Source organism: Balaenoptera acutorostrata, chromosome 4 (assembly GCF_949987535.1).
Source record: "Balaenoptera acutorostrata chromosome 4, mBalAcu1.1, whole genome shotgun sequence".
Lineage (NCBI taxonomy): Eukaryota > Metazoa > Chordata > Mammalia > Artiodactyla > Balaenopteridae > Balaenoptera > Balaenoptera acutorostrata.
In genome coordinates, this window is record NC_080067.1 from 148,042,741 (window position 1) to 148,067,064 (window position 24,324).

At 56.9% G+C, this 24,324-nt stretch overlaps 1 protein-coding gene across 4 annotated transcripts in view; it reads right to left on the reverse strand.

Annotated features, from left to right (window-relative positions):
- The window catches only part of PRDM15 (PR/SET domain 15), a 60,607-nt gene that overhangs the window by 18,137 nt on the left and 18,146 nt on the right, over positions 1 to 24,324 (reverse strand). For 3 of the 4 annotated variants that reach the window (XM_007198487.2, XM_057545920.1, XM_057545921.1), the window contains exons 5-15: positions 23,103 to 23,355; positions 16,278 to 16,379; positions 14,775 to 14,999; positions 13,145 to 13,265; positions 11,564 to 11,745; positions 11,353 to 11,447; positions 10,932 to 11,019; positions 6,046 to 6,213; positions 3,802 to 3,899; positions 1,531 to 1,662; positions 816 to 950 (exon numbers count right to left, since the gene is read on the reverse strand). In XM_007198487.2, coding sequence (XP_007198549.2) covers positions 816 to 950; positions 1,531 to 1,662; positions 3,802 to 3,899; positions 6,046 to 6,213; positions 10,932 to 11,019; positions 11,353 to 11,447; positions 11,564 to 11,745; positions 13,145 to 13,265; positions 14,775 to 14,999; positions 16,278 to 16,379; positions 23,103 to 23,355 — 1,599 coding nt within the window. The remainder of the gene's footprint in view (positions 1 to 815; positions 951 to 1,530; positions 1,663 to 3,801; positions 3,900 to 6,045; positions 6,214 to 10,931; positions 11,020 to 11,352; positions 11,448 to 11,563; positions 11,746 to 13,144; positions 13,266 to 14,774; positions 15,000 to 16,277; positions 16,380 to 23,102; positions 23,356 to 24,324) is intronic. The other variant, XM_057545919.1, reaches the window with a different exon arrangement.

Consider the following 24,324-nt stretch of genomic DNA (forward strand, 5'->3'; position numbering starts at 1 on the left):
CGTGCGCACGCAGCCCGGATCCCCGCGGCTAACGAAGCGCCGCCGCCACCCAGGTGCCCTGGACACCGGGGAAAGCCCGCTTCCCAGCAGGAGAGGGGGGACTCCTGAGAGCAGGGCCAGCGGGGGGTGCATTAGCAGCAGACTCCAGGTCCTCCTGGACCTCCTGGCAGGTCCCGCCCCCCGCCCCCGCCGGCTTCCAGAACCCCCCTCCTCTCCACCCACGTGACCCCATCTCTCCCCCAAGCCTGAAGGCCCTGACAGGTGCACGGCCAGGTGCTGTGCTGAGCCCATGGGTGCGAACGCCCAGGGAGAACACAGGGACCTGCTCGGCAGTGGTGAACCACAGTTTCCTGAGCAGTGAAGCCGCAGAGACCATGGCCGTACAGCAAACTGCCGAAAACTCACCGTGCCCCCAGCCTCTAAGCAAGGGTCCCTGCCGTGAGGGGGGCAGGCGGAGGAGAGAGGAGCCCTGGCCTGCGCCCACCTCCGTGGACACGGATCCCCACCGGTCAGCCACACAGGCACGTGTGGACCAGACTGATTCTGAGACAGTGGTCCCCTGACGGCGGTGAGACCCGTATCCACCATCCCTGAGAGGCAACGAGACCTGGGGTGCCTTCCAGGACATCTGTGAGGCGTCCCTCCCATGCCAGAGCCTCTGCGGGCCGGCAGCCCTGCAGCCCCAGGGCTCCAACGCTGGAGGTCCAGTTACCTGACACCTTTTGCAGCTGTATTGTGAGGCGCCCCCCATGCCAGAGCCTCTGCGGGCCGGCAGCCCTGCAGCCCCAGGGCTCGAAGGCTGCAGGTCCAGTTACCTGACACCTTTTGCAGCTGTACTTGTGAGGCTCCGAGTCTGCACTCTCGTCGGAATTGTCATCATTCTCTTCCGAGGAGATCCCAATCTTGCCAATAAACTCCTCCCTCTGGTGGTCATCCATCAGCGCGATGTCCTGGAAAACAGTCACCGGGTCCAACTTCTAACATGCTTGGTGCAAGCTTTAACCAGTGATTTGCAGACCGATGCAGAAACCGTGCCCTCGGGTCACCTGGGACAGCCCACCCCCCAACGGCAGTGCCATCAGGCCCCGCTCGCGTTCAGGTGACTGAACACCAGGGCCGGAGCTGCTGGGAACAGCCACCGAGCTGGGCCACGTCACCACCGACCACTCCCTCCTTTACCCTGGATCGGCACTTCTTCCCCCCGCGCCCCCCACCCCGGAGCCATGACCCCGAATCCTCCCTCCTCTCCCCACCACACCCACAAGCTCCCGTCTCACATTCCTCAAAGGCAGGGAGGGAAGCAAATGCCCCCCGTCCCGACCCTCGACCCTCGTTCTTCTCCCGGGAGGTACCTAGCGTGGAGGGGTTTTAACGTGAGCCCTGCAGGTGGGCTGCAGGAGACCCAGCAAAAAGACTCCAGAGGGCTCACCGGAAGAGCGGCAACGCGGCCACGCTGACCACGAGGGCCGGCCCCGCTCCCCCACCCCCACCCCCACCCCATGCGGCCCCGGAAGGGGGACGCCAGCTCACCTTAAAGTGGACGTGGATGTGATCCCGGAGCACGTCCACGCGGAAGAACTTGCGCCCGCAGATCTCACAGGTGTACTTCTTGTCGCCGTGGGTCAGCAGGTGCTTGTTCATGTTGCTCCTGCAGGAGAACACCTGTGGGGAGGAGAGCCGGGTCGGAGAAGCCTGCTACCGTGCGTGCCCAGCCCACTGGGAGGCCGTAACCGGGCACAAGAGTGCAGTTTCTCCCCAGGGTTTGAGCTGCAGCAACTCCTCAGTGTCTGAGACACAAATAATCACGTGGCGCTAGAATCATGACCGTTCAACCGTTTAAGTTGGTGCTTACATTGTAATACAGAATTAACCATTGTCTAGTTTTCACCATAAGCGGTATTCTGCTCAATTTTATTCAGCTCACTTAGATATTTCACTAGGATGGGGGCCTACCAAGAAGACTAAGTCACAGAAACAGCTGCAGTTTTCTGAAAGCGGATCTCAAAAAAGAGTTATGTCCTCAGTGGGTGTTCCGTATTTCATGCACAATTCACACCGCCTCCCCCAGTTTCTCAGTGCTTCCTGTCTAAAGTGAGGAGTGTGGAGACTCGGTCATTCACCCAGTACTCATCCACTGGGTGTCCCCTCTGCTGCCCACAGGTGCGGTGCAGCCCTGCGTCCACCAGCAGAGCTCAGTGGACAAAAGCGGCAGCAGAGACGACCCCCAGGGCCCGCACTGATCTGAGAGTCTTTGCCCACACGGCCTTCGCCCCAGTGGCCGAGTAACCTGGAGAGCAGGCCTCCTTAGAGCTCACCCCGACCACGCATGGTCTCAGGAAGAGAACACGCCATGAACGAAAGGGAAACGGTTCACGAGGAACAGAGGCTAACGCCTTCACGGGACACTGCTTTTCAAGATCTGCAGGTGACTTGGGGCCAACAGCCCTGAGACCACAGCCCAGGGAGGCTGGGCGGGAAAAGGAGTCAGCAGGGCAGGAAGATGGGCCTCCAGGGAGGGACGGAGGCTGCAGGTGTCCCCCGGTACCTGTGCTCTCCAGGCAGGCGGGGCTGGAGACGGGATACTTGGAAGCAATGAAGAATTCAGTTCTAGAGACATTCAGGCTCTTTCACCGCCTGCCTGGACCCTCCGTGAGTGTTCAGTGAACACTTCACAGAATAAAAGGTGTCCGAATGTCAGTCACACAGCTGGCTGGTTTCACGTACACCATCTCCCAAGGGCATGGAAGGGACACGGTGCCACCGCTCCTCAGAGCCGGCGGTCAGTGGGCAGAATGAGCGGGACACGTGACACGGGGCAGCCCCCACCCACCCCTGCCCGTGAGCGGCCCGGCCTGGCCACCCGGGCTCAGGCGTGTGTTCCGTTACCCCAGCTCCCCCTCCGCCTCCAGCCCCCAAACCCACACTAAGTCAGAGCCCCAGCGCGGAGCCCACAGGCCACGCTACCCTGCGGACCTGTTGCTTTGTGGTTTCAAAAAAAATCAGGAAATTTCCCATAAAAACACGGGTTTCCGTTTTCTCTTGAAAAGGTCAAAAGATCTGGCAATGCTGCCATGTGCCAGCTGGTTGGGCCGAGTCACAGCTGGCTGTCCGCCTGGGCCTTCACTTCTGGCGGCTGCTGTCGCTCCAGGGCCACGCGGCTCACGTGGGCTGCACGTGGCTGAGAACCTGGGCGAGCCGAGTCACGGGAGGTGAGTCTAAGGAACGAGCAACCGCACCTCCAGCCGAGACCAGGCGTTTGTGCGCAAAGACCACCGCCATCTCACGTGGTAAGCTGACGTGGCCTGGAGGGCAGTGCCATCAGGCAGCAGGCAGGGCCTGCTGAGGAGGGAACCCCCTCTGACGGCCAGCCTGACGCCCTGGACAGATCTGCTCGCTCGGGGCGCCGGCATCCGTGGACCGGGCACGGAGCACACGGCTGTGGCTCGGTCAGTCTCCCACTGGGAAATGCTGCAGGGGGACCAGCGCTGACCAGGAAAATAAACCCGGACATCCCGTCTCCGCCAGAAGCACGTGGCTCGGGGTGCTGGAGATGGAGTGTTCATGCCGGGGTGGCACTAGTGGAAAATCGTGGCCGAAGGGAGACGAGGCTGAGCTCCTTCCTCCACAGCAAGAGAGCAGATGACCAGAGCACCAAGTGAGGGGACGCCGTGGCTGGGGACACCAAGTACCCACTCGATCTTAACGTTCCCCCTCCCCCACCACACGCAGTGCCTAGAGCTCTGAGTCTTCCCCTAAGAAAGGGTGAGCTGTGTCCCGGGCCCCGGCCCGAGCCTGCGTTACCTTGCCGCACACCGGGCATCCCGACGGCTCCTTCCTGTAGCGCACCAGGTTCTCGCCACCGCCGGCCTCCACGTCTTCCCTCTTCACCCGCCGCACTCCTGAAACCCCACGCCCCCCGCCCGAGAGAGTCAGTATACACGAGACCTTCCCACATCAGCCAGGGTCACCTCCAGCTGACGGAGGACAGGGCTGCCCACGGGTGGGACAAAGGAGCGAGTGGGGTCACTCGTCCATGACGCACCGGCGCTCCGACACGGGACCCGAGAGGGAGGGCAGGCGGCCTGCACCGCCGACTCCGGAACCCGGGCCGCACCTGAAACTTGGAAATCCAAGGGCAGCAAGTGTCTTGAGCTTTCCACGCAGAGGAGTCAGAATGGGCTACTGGTAAGGGAGGCGTTTGCGCTCAATCTAAAGGCTCAAGGGAAAGGTGGGGTTCTCAGAGGCGTCTGTAAGTAGGAGGGCATTTTTATTAAAAAGATACTAATATTCATCCTTCAAATTAAATCAGCCCAATGAGGATCAAGGTAAAAAGTCAGAAAATAATAAAGTTTCTATGGTTTTAAGGCATAAGTGTTCATAATTGGGATCGAAACAGACTTAGAAGTTCTCAGGAAACAGGGAATCTCTGAATAAAAGAAAGAGAGAAGTTCCTTCTCATGGTCTCTCTCTACACCACTGACCCGTCCTTCTGGGACATTCCTGCACAGCTGGGCTCAAGAACGGCCAGCACGCTGGCCTGGAGACAAGTACGTCACTCCCCAAAAAGCTCCCAGCGGCGTAAAGCACACAGGTCTGAACTGGGCGTGGATTACGCTTCCGTATAGAGGGAAGAACCACGCAATGGCCACACAGCATTTGCTCATTCCCGAGGAAAATGATCTGAGTGTGTCAGCTGTAAAATGTTGTAAGATAAAGTTGTAAAATGCAACCCACGTATCTGTCAATCAGGAAACACCTGACTTCCGGCAGTAATGGCGGCACTTATGGGCCCGCCTGGGGCTTTATCATCAGGGTCCGGTTCAACCAGCCCAGCAGGTCGGCACAACGGCCATCCCCACAACACAGGTGAGGAAACCGAGGCCCAGCAGCATGACCAAGGCCACCCAGTCACTAAGCGGACACCAGGCGCTAAGTGCAGCACCGGATCACAGATGGAAGGGGGTGGAGCTTATGAACCCACGTGAAGGGCCAGGTAAAAAGGCAGAGTGCAAAGGTGATGCAGGACGTGACCAGACTCCAGGCTTGTTTTAAAAGCCATGAAGACACGTGTACACGCACAGCTGTGTGCGATGGTCAGACTTCGCGTACAACTGTTTTCTGACCTTTTTCCCCCGACAAGCATATACTTCATTTACAATTCTTTGTAAAATGATTTTTTTCAAACTTTTATAACAAGGTGCTCTGGTCAGTGAGTGCTGCTTACAGAGGCTGGTCAGCAAGAGGGCAGTGGGTTTTAGGGTAAAAAACTAAAATGTCAAGATCACTAAAACTAAAATGCTATTTTGAAAGAGGGTCCATCTGAGCAGGCTCTTGGAGAAAGCCTCCCAGGTAGGGCAGGTGCTCAGGACACACCTGTGGCCCGAGGTCTCCGGTCTCTCTCTTCTCTCGGGGCCCCTGCCTTCCCCTGCACAGCTCAGGGTCTGCCCTGTGGGGTCGTCCGCAACCCCACCTCATCCCTCATCGTGCTGCCTCCCGCCTTCCCCCCCATTAGCGACCCCACTGAAGTCCACCTTTCTCCTGCACTGGCCTCTCATAAACCCACCACACGACAGGCAGCCCCCAGGCACCCCAAGCCCACCACAAATGGCGAGGGTCATCAGGGGCCCCTGGGGAAACAGAGGAACAAGGGCAAAATCACTCACGGCCCCAAACAGCCTCCGCCTGAAACGTTCTGTTCCACGCACACGGCTGAAAGCAGACCACACCCCGTGTGAAATTTCATACACTGCTTTTCTCCTACTTTCGTATGGAAAGCATTTTCTCACAATATTAAGCTCTCTGAAAACAAAACGTTTTTGGTGACTGATAAAATTCAGTCCTACAAAGAGTCTGGTTTTCCTAACCTTCCCCGCTGTGGAGCGTTTGGGACATTTCCACCCGTTCCCACTCGCACGTGATGCTCTAATCCCCCATCAGGACCTCTTGATGCCCGAGCCGATCCCCATCAGGTGGCGCCTCGCCAACAGGCAGCCACGGAGGCGGGGCCAGCGTGAGCCCCGCCCCCGCCCCGGCAGGCGCACTCACCTTCCAGGTGCCTCCGCTGGTGGTCCAGCATGACGTCCTTGCGGTAGAACATTTTGCTGCAGACTTCACAGGCAAACTTCTTGTCCCCGTGCTTCTTCTTGTGCTTGGAAAGGTTGCTGTTGGTGGAGAAGAATCTGAAACACATCTCACATTGGAACGTCTTATCATCTGTCGAGGAAGCGGGGAAACACACAGCGACTTTTAGGTACATGACACCGAGTACAGGCTCAACATCATGGTCGTGGGACCGGCAAAGAGGCACAGAAGGAGGGCGGGGCCGGGAAACAGCACCGTCTGAGCTGACGAAGCCCCCCTGCCAAGCGAGGCCTGAGCAGCGTGCAGAGCAAACAGGTAGCTCACCTCCTTCCTCCCTGATGCCACTGGTCTCCCACAGCATCTGGGGATCCGTGGCTGGACCACAGCTGTCCTGGGCCCTCACCCCCTCACCCAACCTGACCGCAGCGCCGGCCCCTGCTTCCCCCCGCGTCAGATGAGCGGCATCCTGCCCCGCCCCACCGCTGCCCCGAAGCCCACCCATCACCTGCCCCTCCTCTCCCACGCGCCCTCCACAGGCTCCGCCCCCATCGCACAAAGACATCCCCAGTGTCTCCCAGCTGTAAACAAAACCGTCTGGTCCCTAGGTCCCCTTTGGGAGACGTGCACCCACCCCCAGCAAACACCCTCTCCCCACAGTGAAGCCTTCAGAGATACCCACAGCCCGGTGTCCCTCCCCAGTCCCTCCCCAAAGGTGGCCAGACTGCCCCACTAGGGCCTCTGACAGGCCCACCCTGCTCTCTCCCTCCAGGTGCCCAAGGCAGACCCTGGGGTGTCCTGTCCCCTGCCCCCGGCCCAGGGGTCTGCCCCCCGTGAGCACAAGCACAGGGGCCATCAGGGCACTGCCCGGCCCTGGCACCTCTTCAGCTGTCTGCCTGGGCCCCAGCCACCCGGCCTCCGCCCCTGGTTTAGGGGGTCTCGGGGCCTCGGCCAGCGCTCTCCTCTCAGACTTGTCCTCTGCCCTCAACCCCACCACGCCCACCCTGCTCCTGCCAGGACACGCAACTGCCCACGGGTCCGTCACCTAAGCCTTAAGCCCCAGAAGGCGGCCCTCCTGCAGCGCCGGGAACACCGTCCCGTGTCACCTGAGCGGGTGGGCGTGACAGTGTGCGTCCCCCTCCAGAGCGAGGGCCTGAGGTCACATCGTGTCACCCTCATTTCTGGGCCTTTGGCTACAGCCCACTGAGCACTTCCCACAGTCAGTAAACGTTTGCTGAACGCGCAGATCCCGGAGGCCGGAGGCAAAGCTTCGTTTCCTACAGTGATTCTGACTGCGGTCATCACTCCGCCGCACAGCGGACTCCCGTGTCCGGAATCGCAGCCTGGGCGCTGCTGACACGCCGGCCGGGTCACTGCGGGAGGCTGTCCCGTGCCCTGTACGTTGAGCAGTGTCCCCCAGGCAGCTGCTCCAACCAAACCGGATGCAGACTCTGCCCAGCGTCCCCCAGGCAGCTGCTCCAACCAAACCGGCTGCAGACTCTGCCCAGCGTCCCCCAGGCAGCTGCTCCAACCAAACCGGCTGCAGACTCTGCCCAGCGTCCCCGGGGACTCAGGCCTCAGCAGTTTAACTTCTGCCAGGTCCGGACCCCGACGTGCAGCCCAGGTGGAGGCCCCGGGGTATCCACACAATCCCCTGTACACGCGTGTGTGTGTGCGCGCAGTACCTGTGCTTATCATGCAGACATTTCCAGGCTTATTTTAGTGGTTACATCATATTCCACCCACTTCATACATCGCAATTTACTTCATCATTTCTGATACTGTGGGTAATTTAATGATCCTTTTCCTACTAGATTTCCTCAGCATGGATCCTTAGGAACGAGACCACCAGAGACAAGGGCGTCTGCCATCCTGTTCCGTGAAGGGCAGCGCCTTATGGGGCTGTTCCATCAGATCACCCGAGACCCCGCCCACCTGGGACCCCTAAACCACACAGGTAAGCCTCCCTCCTGGGCAGGTGGCCCACAAGCCCAGGAACCCGACAGCCGCGGAAGGGCCAGCGTGGCCCTTGGACTTCCGCTTCTTCTAACGGGTCGAGTCCCTCCCGGCGTACGGAGAGGACCCACCTCTAACCATCCCCAGCAGCTCCGGTGTGGCCTTCGCCGGGTGACAGCAGCGCTGGAGCAGCTGTCCGGGCCAGGATGTCACCACGGTGGCTTTTCCTGCCATGGCGTCCACATGTCACCAGTTCAGGAATCCAGGCAGGTGCTCGACGACAACCTTCTCCCACCCGTAATCCCTGCTGCCCTCGAGGTCTACACTCATGTTTTAACAAAATGCAGCAACTGAGAGCAAACACCTATTATGTGGTGGGCGGTCAGGCTCTCAGCATGGCTGTGCCCCGCTCTCTGTCCGCCCCCTGCCCGGCCAGTGCCCGCCTCACCTCCACACACTCACGTGACCTGCTCGCCCCCTGCCCCAGCTGGGGGCTGTTCTAATCCTCAGGCCAGAAAGGCTCTGCCTCTCGGCTAGTTCATTAAAGGGAAACACCTGCCCTCCTGATGGCCGTTAACCTGAGGGGCTGGGAGGGGTGTGCCCCAGCCGCTGGTTTCCCTGGTAACTGATGAGCCAACCTGATGTCAATTTCCCCTACAAATGGCAGCCTCCTTCTTCCCTCAGGGGGGAAGATCTCTGCCTGACGCATGCTGCCTGCCCTCTGCACGTGGCGGGGTGTGGCTTCAGGACCTTTGTTTCAGACGTGTAAGGTTCCCCCGTCCAATAAACCGTTGATGTCTCTGTCGCTGTCTCTGGGCCCTTTCTTTGGTCTCAGGGTTGGGCAGCTCCAAGGCTTGCAGGCCTGGGGGTGCAGCCCAGCACGTGGGCTCTGGTGAAGGAGGGGGCGCAGGGTCACCCGGGGAGACCCTGTCTTGCCTGAGGGCCTGGACGTGGGCCTCTGCTCTTCTCCAGGTCGGGGGCAGACGAGGGCCATTTAGATAAGCTCCACCCGGCCTCCTCACACCCAAGACAGGCCCTGCTCAGTGAAAGCTTGAGAAAAAACCCAGCAGACCCATCATTTCAAAGCTCACACAAATCCCTGACTTAATGGTCTACGGAAGACACATTCTCCTAACATGAACACTATAAGAAAGTACAACAGCATGCAAATAATATATTACACAAATGACCTCAGCTCCCAGGTTTATCCTTTGTCTTCCATCCAAAACTTCTGACTTTTGAAATTGGAGAGAAACTGCATTTCAATTCATTGCTGCTCTGTTAACTTCTATATAACGAAGACAGACGAACGTCTGGTTTAACAGAACTTTTTGCTGACATGTAGCAACTGCTGCTTTAACTTAGTACCTTCTGTTTCATTTGTGTCCAGAGAAATAAAGATGAAAAGAAGAGAACTCATCTGCCTCAACCTCCAGCGGGCCTCAGCAAACACCCGGGCCCGGGAAGGGGCATTGCCCTCCGCTCTGACGCCCACCCACTGAGCTCGTGCAGAACCGAGCCTGGCCACACGGAGCGCCATCCTGCCCGGCGACAAGCACAGCTCGAGGACCCTCTGACTGACGCGGCATCAAAAGATTGGTGGATTTCCCCCAGGTTTGGGGAACACCTGGGCTGCAGAATGCAGGTGGCGTAGCACCTGGAAGTGCACCTGGAAGCTTCCGAGGCCACTTCATGCCGTGACTGACGCTCAGGGCAGCCGGAGCTCAGGTGAGACAAGACTCACCCGCCACTCAGAAAAGCCCTGCCCTGGGAGCGAGGCACTGCGGACGGAGGAAACCACAGTTTCCAACAGGAGCCCTCAAAGTGGAACAAGCAAATGAACCCAACAAAGGGACACGGCAGAGGCTGCAGGAGTGGGTGCCGGCCACGGGCAGGGAGGGGCAGCGGCGGTTTAGGTGACGGGGTAAGGGTGCCCTGAGATGCGGGCCGGCCGGCACCCTAACAAGAACCAGCACAGCGATACAGAGTGACCGGTGACACACACAGAGGGCTCGACAGGAAGGGGGTTTGGAACCAAAGGTTAACCTGGCAGGCCTCTAAGCCGACTGCCACTGGTACCCACCCCCCAGGTGTGCGACGATGCCTAGAAGAGGGAGCCGAAAAGACAACAGCGACCCTCCGCCAACCCCATCCTCCCTGGGTGGGGACGCAGCCGCCCGCCTTCCCCCGCGGGGCACAGGGCAAAGAGCCGCGGGGACAGGACACGGGCCTCCCCTGCCGGCCGGACTCCTGCGCAGCCGTCCCCTGGCCGTCCACGGGGATTTACACATCACGTACACTCGCCAGTGGCGCGCTTGGCCAGACACGAGGCCTGAGACCCTCGGCCAGGCCCAGAGACCCGTCCCAGCCACGGGCTGGTCCAAGCATGACGGCTTCAGCTGCATGCAAGCAGACGAGGGTCCGTGTCACGAGTGGGACTGGGGACAGCGGCAGGCTCAGTGGAGGCCGGTGTGTGCGAGGGAGCGGCAAGGCCCTCGCCTGGACCCGGGCGGGGTCCTCGGAGGGAGGAGGGCGGACGGTTGAGGAAGCTCCTGCCGACAGCGAGGCGGAAGCCCACCCCCCCAGCCGGGACCCCACCTCTTCAAGGACTTCTCACGGGGTCCCAGAGCAGCCCTACCGCTCACCATCCTCAGCCACCATGAAACCCCCCTGCCATACGTGGCTGCTTTTGAGGGATAATAGAATGTGAAATAAATCCCCTTTTAAAGGGAAAGTTTCGGTCTCTTTAGAGTAAGTAACAGCTGCTTGAAGCACCCCGAACGGAGGGGAACGTTACAGGTGAGGATGCCTGTTAAACCCACCTTCACCCTCTGCCGGAACACCTGGTTCCCACCCCGCCAGGTACCTGCGCCTCAGCGCCGGGCGGGGCCGCTCACCTGTCCGGCAGTTGTGAAACTCCAGCGCGCTCTGGATGCGGAAGGTCTTCTCGCAGGTGCCACACCGGTACCTGTACTCGCTGTCGACCTGGTGGGAGGAGGGGCGGGAAGCGGGGGCAGCTGGGACGCACCCCCTCAGGGAGCTGCTCCAGCCACGGGCCCTTCCCCCCGCTACCCTCCTGCCCAGCGTAGAATGTGAACCCTGCCTGGCCGTCCCCCTGCCCTGGAAAGGGAGCCCCGCGTCCAGGTGACCTCGCTGCCCATGTGGGCCTCCCGCTTGGCCCCGAGCCCTGGCGGCACCCAGCCAGGCCCGGACCCACCTCGGCCGCTCCAGCGCCCGCTCCCTCTCCCGTGACTCTTTCGTCAACGTCAACGGTCTGCTTTCCTCCGTCACTAGACAGAGCAGTGGTCCTTCACCCACCTCGTTCCTGCTGTGCTTGTAAGAGACGTGCTGCTTCAGACTCTCCTTGCGGCTGAACAGCTTGGTACATTCCTCGCATTTAAACAGCTTGTCGCCTAAGGGACGAGCAGTGACAAGCCGCGCGCGCGCCGCTGCTCCAGGTGCCCTGAGGCCACGTGCCCGCCCGGGACACGCCGCCCAGCTCCCCGCGCCGACGTCCGCGGGGACTCACCGTGGGAGCGCACGTGCCTGCTCAGGTTGCTGCTGTTCTGGAAGATCTTGCTGCAGATGCTGCACTGGTAGATCCGCCTGTGCTCCCCCAGCTGCCGGACCAGCTTCCGCCGGATGCCGTGGCGGCTCGAGAGGACCAGGCTCCTCTTGAGGGTGATGCCGCTGCTCTGATGGTGGGGGAACCTGCGGGTGAGACACACATGCTGTGAGACGGGGGAGACGGGGTCGTCGGAGAAGAGAGGTCAAGGTCACAGTCACCTGGGAGCGAGCCCCTGTCAAATCTTCCTCGCCCGGCACGAGAGTGGGGGGCCGTGCTCAGGCGCACCCCTGCGGCTCTGGCGCACCTGGAAGGGACAGACGCCCTGAACGTACAGTGACACCACTTAGCTTTTCCTGTACCGGCCACTCAGCTCCCTGGGCGTTAACTCCGGCCACCAGGAAGCCTGGAGCTCAGTTTGTGCGCTGACCAGAGTGACCATATCTGTTCTCTGTTTTTTTTCACTTGCCTCTACCCTGTTTCATATTTTCCCTGAACCTGATTTTTCAAACTTCTTCTCCCTATTAAATGTGTTTCTGACGGTAAGTTACCGAAACCCTCTGGGCAATAAGACGGAGTATAAATAAGTAGGTCAGGGTCACCATTTCTGACACTGCTCTGCTCTGTTTTCAGTTTTTCCACAGCTTTCTGGACCCTACAGGACCAGGCGCCTTTTGACCCCGTGGGAAAAGGGCTGGAAAAAAACACTGCCACCAGCTTATTCAACTTCAGGGCAAAAAACTGCCTAAGAATAATAACTAAAATACAAATATTTTCCTCGTTCATAAAAAGAAGAGACACACAGGGCAAGGTGTTAAATTTACAGAAATTTAAACACACACTGTTCTATCATAGCAGCATTTGTTCACAGCAGCCAAAAGGCAGAAGCAACAAAAGTGTCCTTGATGGAAGAATGGATAAACAAAATGTGGTCCATCCACGTGATGGAATGTTATTCTGCCTTAAAATGGAAGGACTGTCCGACACCTGCTACAACACGGATGAACCTCGAGGGCATTACGCTAAGTGAAATAAGCCAGTCACAAAAAGACAAACACCGTGTGAGAACACTTATATGAGGTCCCTAGAGACAAAGGTACCTCCTCTAAGGTCTTCACAGAGACAGAAGGCAGAATGGTGGGCGCCAGGGGCTGGGGAGGGGGTGATGGGAGTCAGTGTTTTTACTAAGTATGGAGTTTCAGTTTGGGGAAGATGGAAAAGTTCCAGAGATGGATGGAAGGTTGCACTGCAATGTGAATGTATTTAAAACCACCGAATCGTACACTTAAAAATGATTAAGATGGTAAATTTTGTACTATGTGTATTCTACTACAGTAAAAAATATTTTTCAAAATTTTAAGCTATTTTCACAGTGGATGCACTATTAACCCCCCTGGGCTCCAGAGTTCCTGCTGCTTCCCAAGCACATGCGTTTCCTACAAGAAGTAAACCATCCCCTCTCATCCGGCCTTCCCTCTGGAATGGATTAGCCACCACGGCGCCTTTGCCTGTGAAGCCGGGCCCACGTGCTGCTCTGGGACATACTTTGGCACTGAGCTGGCGTCGCTGGGGGCGGTGGCCAGCTTCCCCAGCACCAGCTCCATGATCCGCTCGTCCGGCGACGCAGTCACAGGCTCGACCTCGGTCATGATCTCTGCCACTTGCTCTGTGTGGAGGGGACAGGACAAGCCGTGTCATCACCAGGGCTGGGGATGGAACGCAACCCAACCAAGATGACAGGCCCAAGGGGCCACAGCCAGGCCAACGTTGCAGACACAGATCACAAGATCGACACAGGGGAAAAAAAACAAAACAAACTAGCAATAGTTTAGAATCCACACATTTACCTGCAGATTTAGAAAAGCAACATATTATTCTTAACTCAAAACTGGAGTTATAATCTGTGATTAAGTCATGACATTATCTCAATCCCTTTTCATACCACCTAGAACTGAAACACTTTGATGTACAGTGGGACCTTATAACCTAACTAAATCTGTCCTGACAGAGATTTGGAAATATTAATTTTTATAATTACACAAGCCATCTTGAGTATGTTCAAAAGCAGATCATCATTTTGTACAAGAGTCAAATATCAAATAACCACAGTAATAGGGACCCAGGCCTGAACCTCTGGACAAATGAAATATGGGAAGGTTACATGAAAAGATTTAGCCACTTCACCTACTATGATGTCTTCCTAATGCAACTTAGAATTAGTGAAATAATCATTTAATAAGCTTTTCACCTCCTTCTCCTTTTCTCTACTTGTTTATAGAGAAGTAGGGAAACCGTCCAGGGGAAGTTTAAACCACTTCCCCTGAGAATATTATGTGAGGGCTGCTCCTCTGAATTCTCTTTAATTCCAAGAAAGGATAAAAATTTCTTCTCACTCTCGCAAAAGGAATCCTGGGCTACAGCAGACAGCAGAAAGAAAAACTGCCCAGCGATCAGTAAGGAAGGTAGTGAGGGGGCGCACTTAGTGTCTGAGCACCGTGTCTGGTCCTTACGTGCGAGACCCGCCAGGAATCCCCTGGAACCAGGCACTTCTGGCAGAGGCCACGTGAGGGCCGAGGGGACGCGGCCTTGTGGGAATCCCACACCCGAGAATGAGGGCCCAAGGTCCCTCCAAGCTCAACGGAGGCTACCGTATAGTCAGAGAAGGGCTTTAGCCACGGCCTGGGAACCAGGTGCACAACCGTCCCCAGGGGACGCGGGAGCAGACGGTGGGGCGTCCACATGATGGACCAACACGGCTCAGCAGCAAAGGAGAAGGAGGCGGACCCCAGTGTGGACGAGTCTCCCCTACATGCCGCGTGGGAGATGCCGGGCACAGAAAGAGTGCCCAGGACGGGAACGCCAGTCCACGCGGAGACAAGCAGGGAAGCGGCTGGGAGGGATGGACGTGTTCTCTGTCCTGATATCCGGCTACACAGGTGGACCCGCTTGTCACAGGTCACAGCCGGCACGCCCTGCCAACGGCACTGCGAGTCGCTGTACGCGAAGAGCCGCTTCAGCGGAAGAGGAGGGCTTAGCCTTCGCCTCCGTGTGCGCTCTGAGCTGAGTTTTGCTACCCGGCATGGAGGGAACATGGCCTCAGGTCCCTCGCCATTCCCTTCACTGCTACCCCAGGACCAGCACCGCCTGCGGGCCCCGCCCCCGGGACCAGCCTCACCTGCGGGCTCCTTGCCTTCAACAATAACTAGAGGCTGCTCTGGTTTGGATGCTTTGGGTTTTCTCCCCCTTCGAGGCTTTTTCTTCTGCTCTTTGGCGGCACTGACGCTCTTGGGAACTGCGGGAGGCTCCCCCCGGGGCACGTCTGCTTCTTTCTCTGCAGCCGGATCCTGCTGGCCGGCTGGGGGGACGCTTTTGGATTGTTCCAAGTGGCCCAACAGGTGCTCTGCAGGACAGGGAAGCAAAAGCATAAGGCAGGGCGTCCGCTCCCAACCTCCATTTTGTTTGTTTTTAATCTTATTTGCTAATAGTGTGCCCTCTGCACAGGCAAATAAACTTTATTTCTTCTGCTTTGAAAACGACAGCATTTCCACTGCACCAAACACAACCACCATTTTAAAAAGGCAGTTAGGCGATAGAAGCAGGGCAGTTTGTAAAATCACGCACAGTTTTGTAAAAACTAAAAGCATGGGTACACGTGTATGAGCAAAGGGAAACTGTGGAAGAACACAGCAAAAAGGTAATGTGGGTCTCTCTATGGTGACCTTACAGGCAGTTTTTATATTCTTCTCAAAGCTTATTTAAGCTTTCTAATTTTTCTACAATGAATATATAATACAATTATTTTAAAACGTAGCCTTTGAAGAGGAATATTGATAAATATTCAATTCATAATGAACAAAATTGTCTTTAAAAACACTGCATGAAAGCCAAAAACCTTTATTTTCAATGGAAGAAACCTCAAAGACCTCCCAAGGAAAGATAACTGGACCACACACAGGAAACAGACAGGGATGGCCACGCTCCCTGAATGAAGGTGAGCTGGGCTCAGGCTGGCCGGAGGGCAGGGCACCAGCAAGAGGGCGGAGGAGTGACCCATGAGACAGATGGGGACTAGCGCCCTCAAGCAACCACTGGCGCCCGCCTGCACATTCAGCCAAGGACCGATTCTCCCCATCGACAACCTCGACTGGCTCACACAGGCCTCGGTGTGAAGTGGCGGCTATCTCCCCATTTGTTCCACACTCAGGGCCCCTGTGCAGGGCGAGAGCCCTCGAGGGGCCAGGGAAGGAAAGGGGTGAGGGAATGAGGGAAGGAAAGTTTTAATGCAAACAACGTTACGTGCTGCGTGTCACGGGAAGGGTTTGGAAGTTTGGCCACGTAGCAGAACAAGCTAACGAAGAGGCCACCCGGCTGCAAATGCTTGGGAAGGCTACAAAAATAGAGACTGCCCCCCACGCCAAACTAATGCTCTGCTGCGCTTCAGAGAAAGAAAACAAGATCCCTCGCTGCCAGACACGCAGAGAACGTCAAGCTAAAGCACAGATCCCAGGAGGAGGCCTGGGAGACACAGGCTGGGAGCTGAGCTCCTCCCGCAAAGCCAGGGAACTCCCGTGTGTTCTGCCACCATCCCAGAGGGATGGCGTGGAAGTGACAGAGCACATCGGGGTGAGCGCAGCACGGGACTCGCTGGCGTCTGGCTGAGCAGGCGCCTGCCCCTTACCATTCAGCAGCTGCAGCTCAAGGAAGGCGGCCGAACACACCTTGCACACCCACCGGCTGGGTTCCGCCTCCACTGGCGTGCTGCTCTCTGGGGTGCCTGCAGCTTCAAAAGACAAGAGGGGGAGGTGGTCCAGCAGCTCCTCTCTCTGTGCAGCCCAGCCCAGTGCAGGGCACACCTGCCCTCATAGGAGGTGACCATGACAGCGGTAACAACTGCCACCGCTTGGGAGCGGGTCCAATGCTCTAGGCACCGTTCTCGGAGTTGTACCTACACGGACTCGCTCGCGCCTGTGAGCGTCCCCATTTCGCAGATGAGGAAGCGGGCACAGAACGCTAGAAGCAGAGCCTGACGCAGGGCTGCCACCAGCCGCGGAAAGGTGGCCTCCTCCCAGAAGCCAGTCTGGTGGGGCCAGACACCATCCCCCCATACAACTTCAAGAAAAGAAACAATGCATGCTACGGCCCACATCGAACTCCCCAACCTCTCACTGGCTCATGTGACGAGAAAGGGCAGAACCCCAAACAGCCAGGCCATGTGCCCTGGTGTGGCCACGGCTCCTGCCCAGCGCTGGCCAGCAGAGCTTTCCGCAATGACGGAAATGTTCTGTAACTGCCGGCCAGGGGGGGCGGCCACGTGCGCGAGTGCCCCTGAGGAACTGGACTTTCACTTGTATTGAATTTAGGTTGAAACAGCCGCCTGGGGCAGGTGCCTACTGCGGGGGCAGAGCCCCTGGTCCTCCCGGCACCCCCGTGGGAGTCTGGGGGTGGGGAGGTGCCCAGGGTCCATGCAACACAGAGGGGGCCCTGGCTGCACAGGCTCCTTCTCAAAAAAAACTACCGGGCTTCCCTGGTGGCGCAGTGGTTGAGAATCTGTCTGCCAATTCAGGGGACACGGGTTCGAGCCCTGGTCTGGGAAGATCCCACATGCCGAGGAGCAGCTGGGCCCGTGAGCCACGATTACTGAGCCTGCGCGTCTGGAGCCTGTGCCCCGCGACGGGAGGGGCCGCGACAGTGAGAGGCCCGCGCACCGCGATGAAGAGTGGTCCCCGCACCGCGATGAAGAGTGGCCCCCGCTTGCCGCAACTAGAGAAAGCCCTCGCACAGAAACGAAGACCCGACACAGCCAAAAATAAATAAATAAGATAAATAAAATTAAAAAAAAAAAACTACCAATGCTCTTGTGAGACCTCGAAGTTGGGGCTGTAATGGCGAAGAACCTTTGTACTCTATTCCAAGTGAATCACTAAAGGGGTGTTGCCTATAAGCTTAAATTATACCTACTGGCCCCTCACTGGGCACCCTGCCTCCCAGGTAAAGACAGTTAAACTAAAACACCTTTGTTTGGCTCACAGGAAACATCCTGGCCAGGCTCACCTGTGAATGGCTGCAGGAAGGAAGAAATTAACACATCCCCTGACCGGAACCAGGAAATGCCTGATTTTATTCCCTCCCCTTTTAGTATAAAAGCAGCCTGGATTCTAACTCAGATGGTTCTTTGGGACACGAGTCCACCATCTCCTCGGTCTGCTGGCTTTCCAAATAAAGTCGCTATTTCTTGCCCCAACTGGTCTCTCGATTTATTGGCTGCTTGTGCGGTGAGCAGTACGGGCTGACTTGGTAACGGGGACATTCTAAGTGAATGTATGTTCGTGATTTCCTGGCCCAGGAGACTGATTCGTTAAACCCCACGTGGCAGCCTGTCGGGGCAGGACGGGGGCCACCAGCCCTCACCACCACCTCCACTCCTGTCTCTGTGCAGCTTGTATTGACACGCATGACCCATCGCAACCCTCTGGGGCCACTCACAAAGCAAAACCATCCAGAAGAGTGACTGCACACGCGTTCAGAACCAGGACAAAGCACACCTCTGTCTGTGTCAAAAACCAGCGATAAGGTTGCAAAGGATGGAAGAAACAGACGGAGACCACTGCTACAACCGTTCACATGCATTTTCTGAGTGTCCGCAAGATAACAAGAAGACAGAAACGTAACTGCAGTATGAAATTTCTGGTTACACCAAGACCAGAGCAGAAAGAGTGGAGAGTGCGCAGCGCAGAAGCAGGGTACTGTTGTGGGATATGCCCTGCGGCCCGGCCGCTGCTCTCCTCTGCACGCATCTCTGGGAATCCACTGAACAGCATCAGGAGGAGATCGGGGACAAACGGAACAAAGGGCCAAACTCCTGTATCTCACTCGCCTTCCCAAACACACATGGTTCTACAGAGGGCAAAGCACTCTCGCACAGGAGAGTTTCAGAGAAGGAGGCTGAGAAGGGGTTCGCTGGCAGTGGATACTCGGGAATAAAGGCAATTTCTTTTAATCTGAGTGAGCTGCTATCTCTCCACCACGAGGTCCCTGCCCGGGAATGGAATTCACATAGGCCTGACCTGTGACCTGACCTTCAGCAGGAAAACCATCTCTTTGGCCCCTTGTCCTGAACGCTAGGTCAACGGGACTAACTAGAAGAACCAGTCATGACTGCTGTCCTCCCACCGAGGGCAGTACTCTAGTTTCCAAAAATTACCTTTAAAAGATAAGACGTTTTAAGAAAAAATGAGCCAGCAATCAGAAGGCAGTTCCTGATCCCAATCACTCACACATCCAACACAAGAGAAGTATCTACGCAAAATAAAACAGCAGCTAGCAGTGGAGAGACAGGGAGAAGGCCCACAGCAGGACGGTCAGCAAAACGTGTAATGACGATCAATCTCATGGTACATCAGCCTGTGCAGCAGGACCTCAACAGGCAGAAGTGCACGGCTTTTTAAACGACGGAAAAGAAACGGCAGAACTACAGGGACAGAGGGTAGATGCTGGTCGCCAGGGGACAGAGTACAGAGCTGTACAAGGGAACCTTCTGGGGTGCTGAGAACGCTCTGTATCTTGATTGTGGTGGAGCTCACACAACTGTAGACATCTGTCCAAACTCTGAACTGTCCACCTAAAATCGCTATTTTATTGTTAACTACACGCCCACAGTGCTGGTTTTTGAAAACTATTAGAAAATGCTAATCAAAAATGCTAAGAGTCGTTAAGATGCTGATGTTATATGTGATTTAAAAGTTCCCCAAATGTTATGAAATGTATTTACATTTCATTTTTTTCACTAGAAAAGTGATTTTGAAAATCTGATGCTGACAGCCGACTCTGAACCCCACGCACCCGCCCGCTGAGACCACTGGGCTTCCTGGGCCTCCTCCTTCATCTGCCAACGGGCCCAGGTGTGTGTAAAGAAAAAAAATCAGCCTTAATGTGAGCTCAAGGAGAACATGTGATTAGAAAAGTAAATCCACTACCAGAAAAAAAAAATACAGATTAATTTTTGAAAGGAGTGTGTGTCAGGTAGAAGGAAACCCACTTCCCTCTGTATTTACAAGTCTACTCTGGGGCTTCCCTGGTGGCGCAGTGGTTGAGAATCCGCCTGCCAATGCAGGGGATGCGGGTTCGAGCCCTGGTCTGGGAAGATCCCACGTGCCGCGGAGCAACTGGGCCCGTGAGCCACAACTACTGAGCCTGCGCGTCTGGAGCCTGTGCTCCGCAACAAGAGAGGCCGCGATAGTGAGAGGCCCGCGCACCGCGAAGAAGAGTGGCCCCCACTTGCCGCAACTAGAGAAAGCCCTCGCACAGAAACGAAGACCCAACACAGCCATAAAATAAATAAATAAATAAATTAAAAAAAAAAAAAAAAAGTCTACTCTGCCAGTCTACAAATTGGCCGATTTCTACGACAAACATCTATGACAAAGAAGTTTGAAGCAAATTGAAAAAAGAGAGAGAACTGATGAGCCTTAGCAGTTCCAATGCTCACCTAGAAGGTTTATGAATAATGTAGGGCAGACCGCTCCTTGCCCACAGGCCCCCTCGTGACTCTTCTGGAGCAAACTGGTTCCTAAGGCCCCTTCACCTTGCTCTGACCCACCCCATTGGGCGAAAGGTGCAGCGCTGGCCACAAAGGCCCCGTGTGATCTCACGGGTGCGTCCAGACCAGAGGCGGGACGGGGAGCGGCGTCATCTCATGAGGGGCAGAGGTGAAGCCATCTCCCTACCTGTCAGACCTGGACAATCAGAATCATGCAGAAAACCAGCTTTCCACGGGTTTCTAGGCCTCTCTTCACAGGTCTTATCTGCTCCCGTTACTGAGAAGTGGGCACTCAGGAACCCAGTACTCCCAACGCACGGCTTCCGATGGGTGATGTGTTCAAAACACACACCTGAGACCGCCCTGGGCCCTGGGCATCTGGATGGGTGGGGCTGGAGCAGGGTTCCAAAGCCTCTCTGTGCCAGGAGGGGATGTCAGGGGAGCGGGGAGGGGCCTGGGGAAGGGGCTGGGCAGGAGGCCAGGGTGGTAGGAGACAACGCGGGGGTCCTAGGGCGGCTGCCACGTCCCCAGGTGCAGCAGTGGTACTGGCACCAGCAGCACTGCCAGGGCCCAGCGGTCACTCAGCAGGGGGCTCTCCCAGGAAGAAAAGAAACAAGGAACCCAACTAACCTACTAGTTAACAGCAGTCAGTAACTTCCGTCGCATTGCCAAGAAATATGTGCTTGCCATTTGTCCCAAAACAGAAAGTGAAAAAAATCATAAAAGTTATTTCTAAAATTTTAGAGTACCTCAGTTGCTTATTTATTTCCCCAATTCAGAAGCTAGTTTAGGGTGACCACGCTGCTTGCCTGGTGTAATTACTAACAGCGCCCAGCGTCCTCAGAAGCCCAGAGGAGGGCTCACAGCTACCCTAGCGTCCCGCTTGAGAACGGTTAGAACGGAATCAGGAGGCAGGCATTGGACAACACGGTCCTGGGCTAATTTCATGAAGATCTATGCTCTCAAACGCAGCCCCAGTTTAAAGAGCCCTCTGGAGGCAAAAAGCCAACAACAACTGGAACTCTGATAAGGGGAGGTGACCTCTGTGTTGACTTTGACCTTGAGAGCCATGAGGGGCATGCGTGCCACCTCCAGGACACAACTGACAAGGTTGGACTCTACAAACCAAACCCTGACGTGCAGTCTGGGCTGGTCCTGGGACACACATGGGGTAAGGAATCCAGGACATGAGAAAACCAGGTCAGGAAGATCCTGGTGACCCTGGACAGCACCCTGGGAGTTGGTCTCACCTCGGTGCTTGAAAGTGACTCCTGACCCCGCGGAGTGCCACTGCAGGTGCCTCCCAGGGGCAGGGGCAGGACCAGGTACCCGGTTTTAGCAAATCCTAGAGGGCGGGGCTAGAGCAGTCTGGTGAAAAACCCAGGGTCTCTCCAAATTCTTTCTGCCCCCTTTACTATCAAAATAAAGAAAGGCCCATCAAGCCCAGTCTCCCTCTGCAAATACCCCTGTGAAGATGCAAACCCTCTACGGCCACCAAACCCCACGTGCAGCCATCTGTCACTCCCGGAGCACCCCCCAGAGGCTCCACGGGCCACCATCACCCAGCCAGCCTGCAATGACTGAAGAGGGGTCCTGGAAATTCACGTCCGCCTGGAACCTTTGGGTAGGGTCTTTGCAGAGGTAACCAAGATAAGATGGGTCAGACTGGTTGAGGGTGGTCCTAAATCCAGTGACTGGTGTCCTCCTAAGGAGAGAACCCAGAGACACAGGGAGAGACCTAGGCAGGGATGGGGTGGTGCAGCTACAATCAAGGAACGCCAAGGGCTGTCGGCAACACCAGAGCTGGGAAATACGGACCTTGGACTTCAGGCTTCCAGACTGTGAGACAACACATTTCTTTTGTTTTAGCCCCGGTTTGTGGTGCTTTGTCTGGGATGCCTCACGGATCCCTCCCTCCCTCCCTCACACTGCCACGTGAGCCCACCGGGAGCAGCTCCTAAACCTCCGCCACGATGCACACGTGGGACAGACCAGAACCTCCCAAACCTGTCAACCCCCTCACTCTACGGAGCCGTCTGTACCCCGTGGTGCTCATAATGAGAGGGATCGTCTCCTTGTCAGAACCCTGTTGTTTGGGGGTCGGAAGGAAAGTCAGTGTCAGCTTCTCCCCGACAGGAAGTAATCTTCGTGGCAGCAACAAGCATGTCTGCCCCGGGCAGTACCAGGTGGAGCCGTATGAAAGCCCTGCTCTCCCAGGTCACAGTGCCACGTGTGAGCCACTTCACGTGGTCCCTCAAGGTCAGGTGGAGAGGATGAACACCCCAAGGACGCACAGAGTGGGTAGAGAAGATTTAAATTTATCGGCCCCCTTCACGAGGTGATACCCCCAACCCCAGGTCAGCAGGACATGCATTCTGATTTGCTTTTCCAAAAGGATGTGGGTGAGTCACACGTGACTCCACTAGGTCTTTCTTTGACGACACATGCTACACAGGCACACACATGCATATACACACACGCATGCACACACACACCCCGACCTCCGGGAAGAGGCTGCTGGAAGGTGGCCAGCGCCAGCACTGGAGCCAGAATCCGGGTTCAAACCCTGATTCCTTCACTCTTTGCACTGTGATTCCGGGAAGGTCCCTTACCCTCTCTGTGCTCTGTTCCCTCTGCCCAAACCCAGGGGCCACAACCTGACGCCCTGGGACTAGGTGGGTGAGTGAGGCTTGTGAAGCCGCAGAGCTGGGGGCAGAGCTGCCCGCCAGCAAGCGCCTGGCTTGGGGCGAGCTCTTCTAATGGTTTCTCAGCCCGGATATTCAACAAGCAGACCTACAGACCCCCCCCATGGTGTCAGGACCGAGCCCTCGGTGCTCCCCACGCCCGCCAGCCCTCCCGGCCCGACTCTTCTCACTAACACCGAGCTGCTGCATGCGGCCAAGGGGCCGTGGGTCCCCACGGGGCGGCAGGACGGCGGACGCGCTGGGGATAGGGGCCCCCACGTACCGTGGAGCCCAGGGCAGGCCTGCCTCAGCATGGGCTTGTCCATCCTCTTGGCGTAGAAGGCCGCGTACCACACGCGCAGCTCGGTGCCCGGGGGGATGTCACGCGAGGTGGTGAAGTACACGTCGCTGCCGTGCTGGAAGGCCGTCAGGTTCTGGTGCCCGGGCTCCGCTGCCGGCCGCACCAGCATCATCCAGTTGCAGTCGTCCTCGTTGGAGGTGTCGAAGCACACGGGGTGCCCGTCCTTCTGGAACACCTGGGGGTGAGCGCGGCCCGCCGAGGGGCCGGGGCGGGGGCTGGTTATCCACCGGTGTGCGTGTCAGCACGCGTGTGTGCGTGTGCGTGCGTGTGTGCGTGTGTGTGTGTGCACATGTGTGCGCGTGCGCATGTGTGCGCGCGCGTGTGTGCGTGCGTGTGTGCGTGTCAGCACGCGTGTGAGTGTGTGTGGTGTAGGTGTGTGTGTGTGCGTGCGTGTGTGTGCGCGCGTGCATGTGTGTATGTGTGCGTGTGCGTGTGCGTGCGTGTGTGGTGTAGGTGTGTGTGGTGTGTGTGTGCGTGTGCGCATGCGTGTGTGTGCACGTGCTTGTGCATGTGTGCGTGTGTGTGGTGTAGGTGTGTGTGTGGTGTAGGTGTGTGTGTGAGTGTGAGTGTGTGTGCGTGTGTGAGTGTGTGTGTGTGTGAGAGAAGGGGGGCTGCTGAGGGACCAGTCTGGACGGCACCACATCAGAGGCCAAACCGTGCTCCATACAGACCTATTTAGGCATTTACAGCGGTGGGAGGGCAGAGGGAGACCCCTGAACAGGTCAGGCTGGTCACAAGCAAAAGGGAAGCAGGAGACATAGCAAAAGGTCAGGTGTCACTGGGAGACCCAAGTTCTCCGAGTGGCTCAGGTGGGAACTGGGACGCCTAATTTCTACCTGTGGTCCAGGTGGGCACCCGGACGCATGCATTCTGCTGCACGAGGAAACCTGAGTTCTGCTCCTAGGCCAGGAGTTATCAGGAGACCTGAGTTCTATGCGTGGCCTGGCTGGGAACTAGGACATCTGAGGTCTACCTGTGGTCCAGGTGTAGAACCTGGACACTCAAGTTCTAATCAGTTTTCAAGTGGGCATGAAGGCACTTGAGTTCTACTCCCGGCCCAGATGTCATCGGGACACCTCAATTCCAGGCATGGCACAGGTGGGAATCAGGACACCCGAGTTCTACTCCAGTTCCAGATGTCATC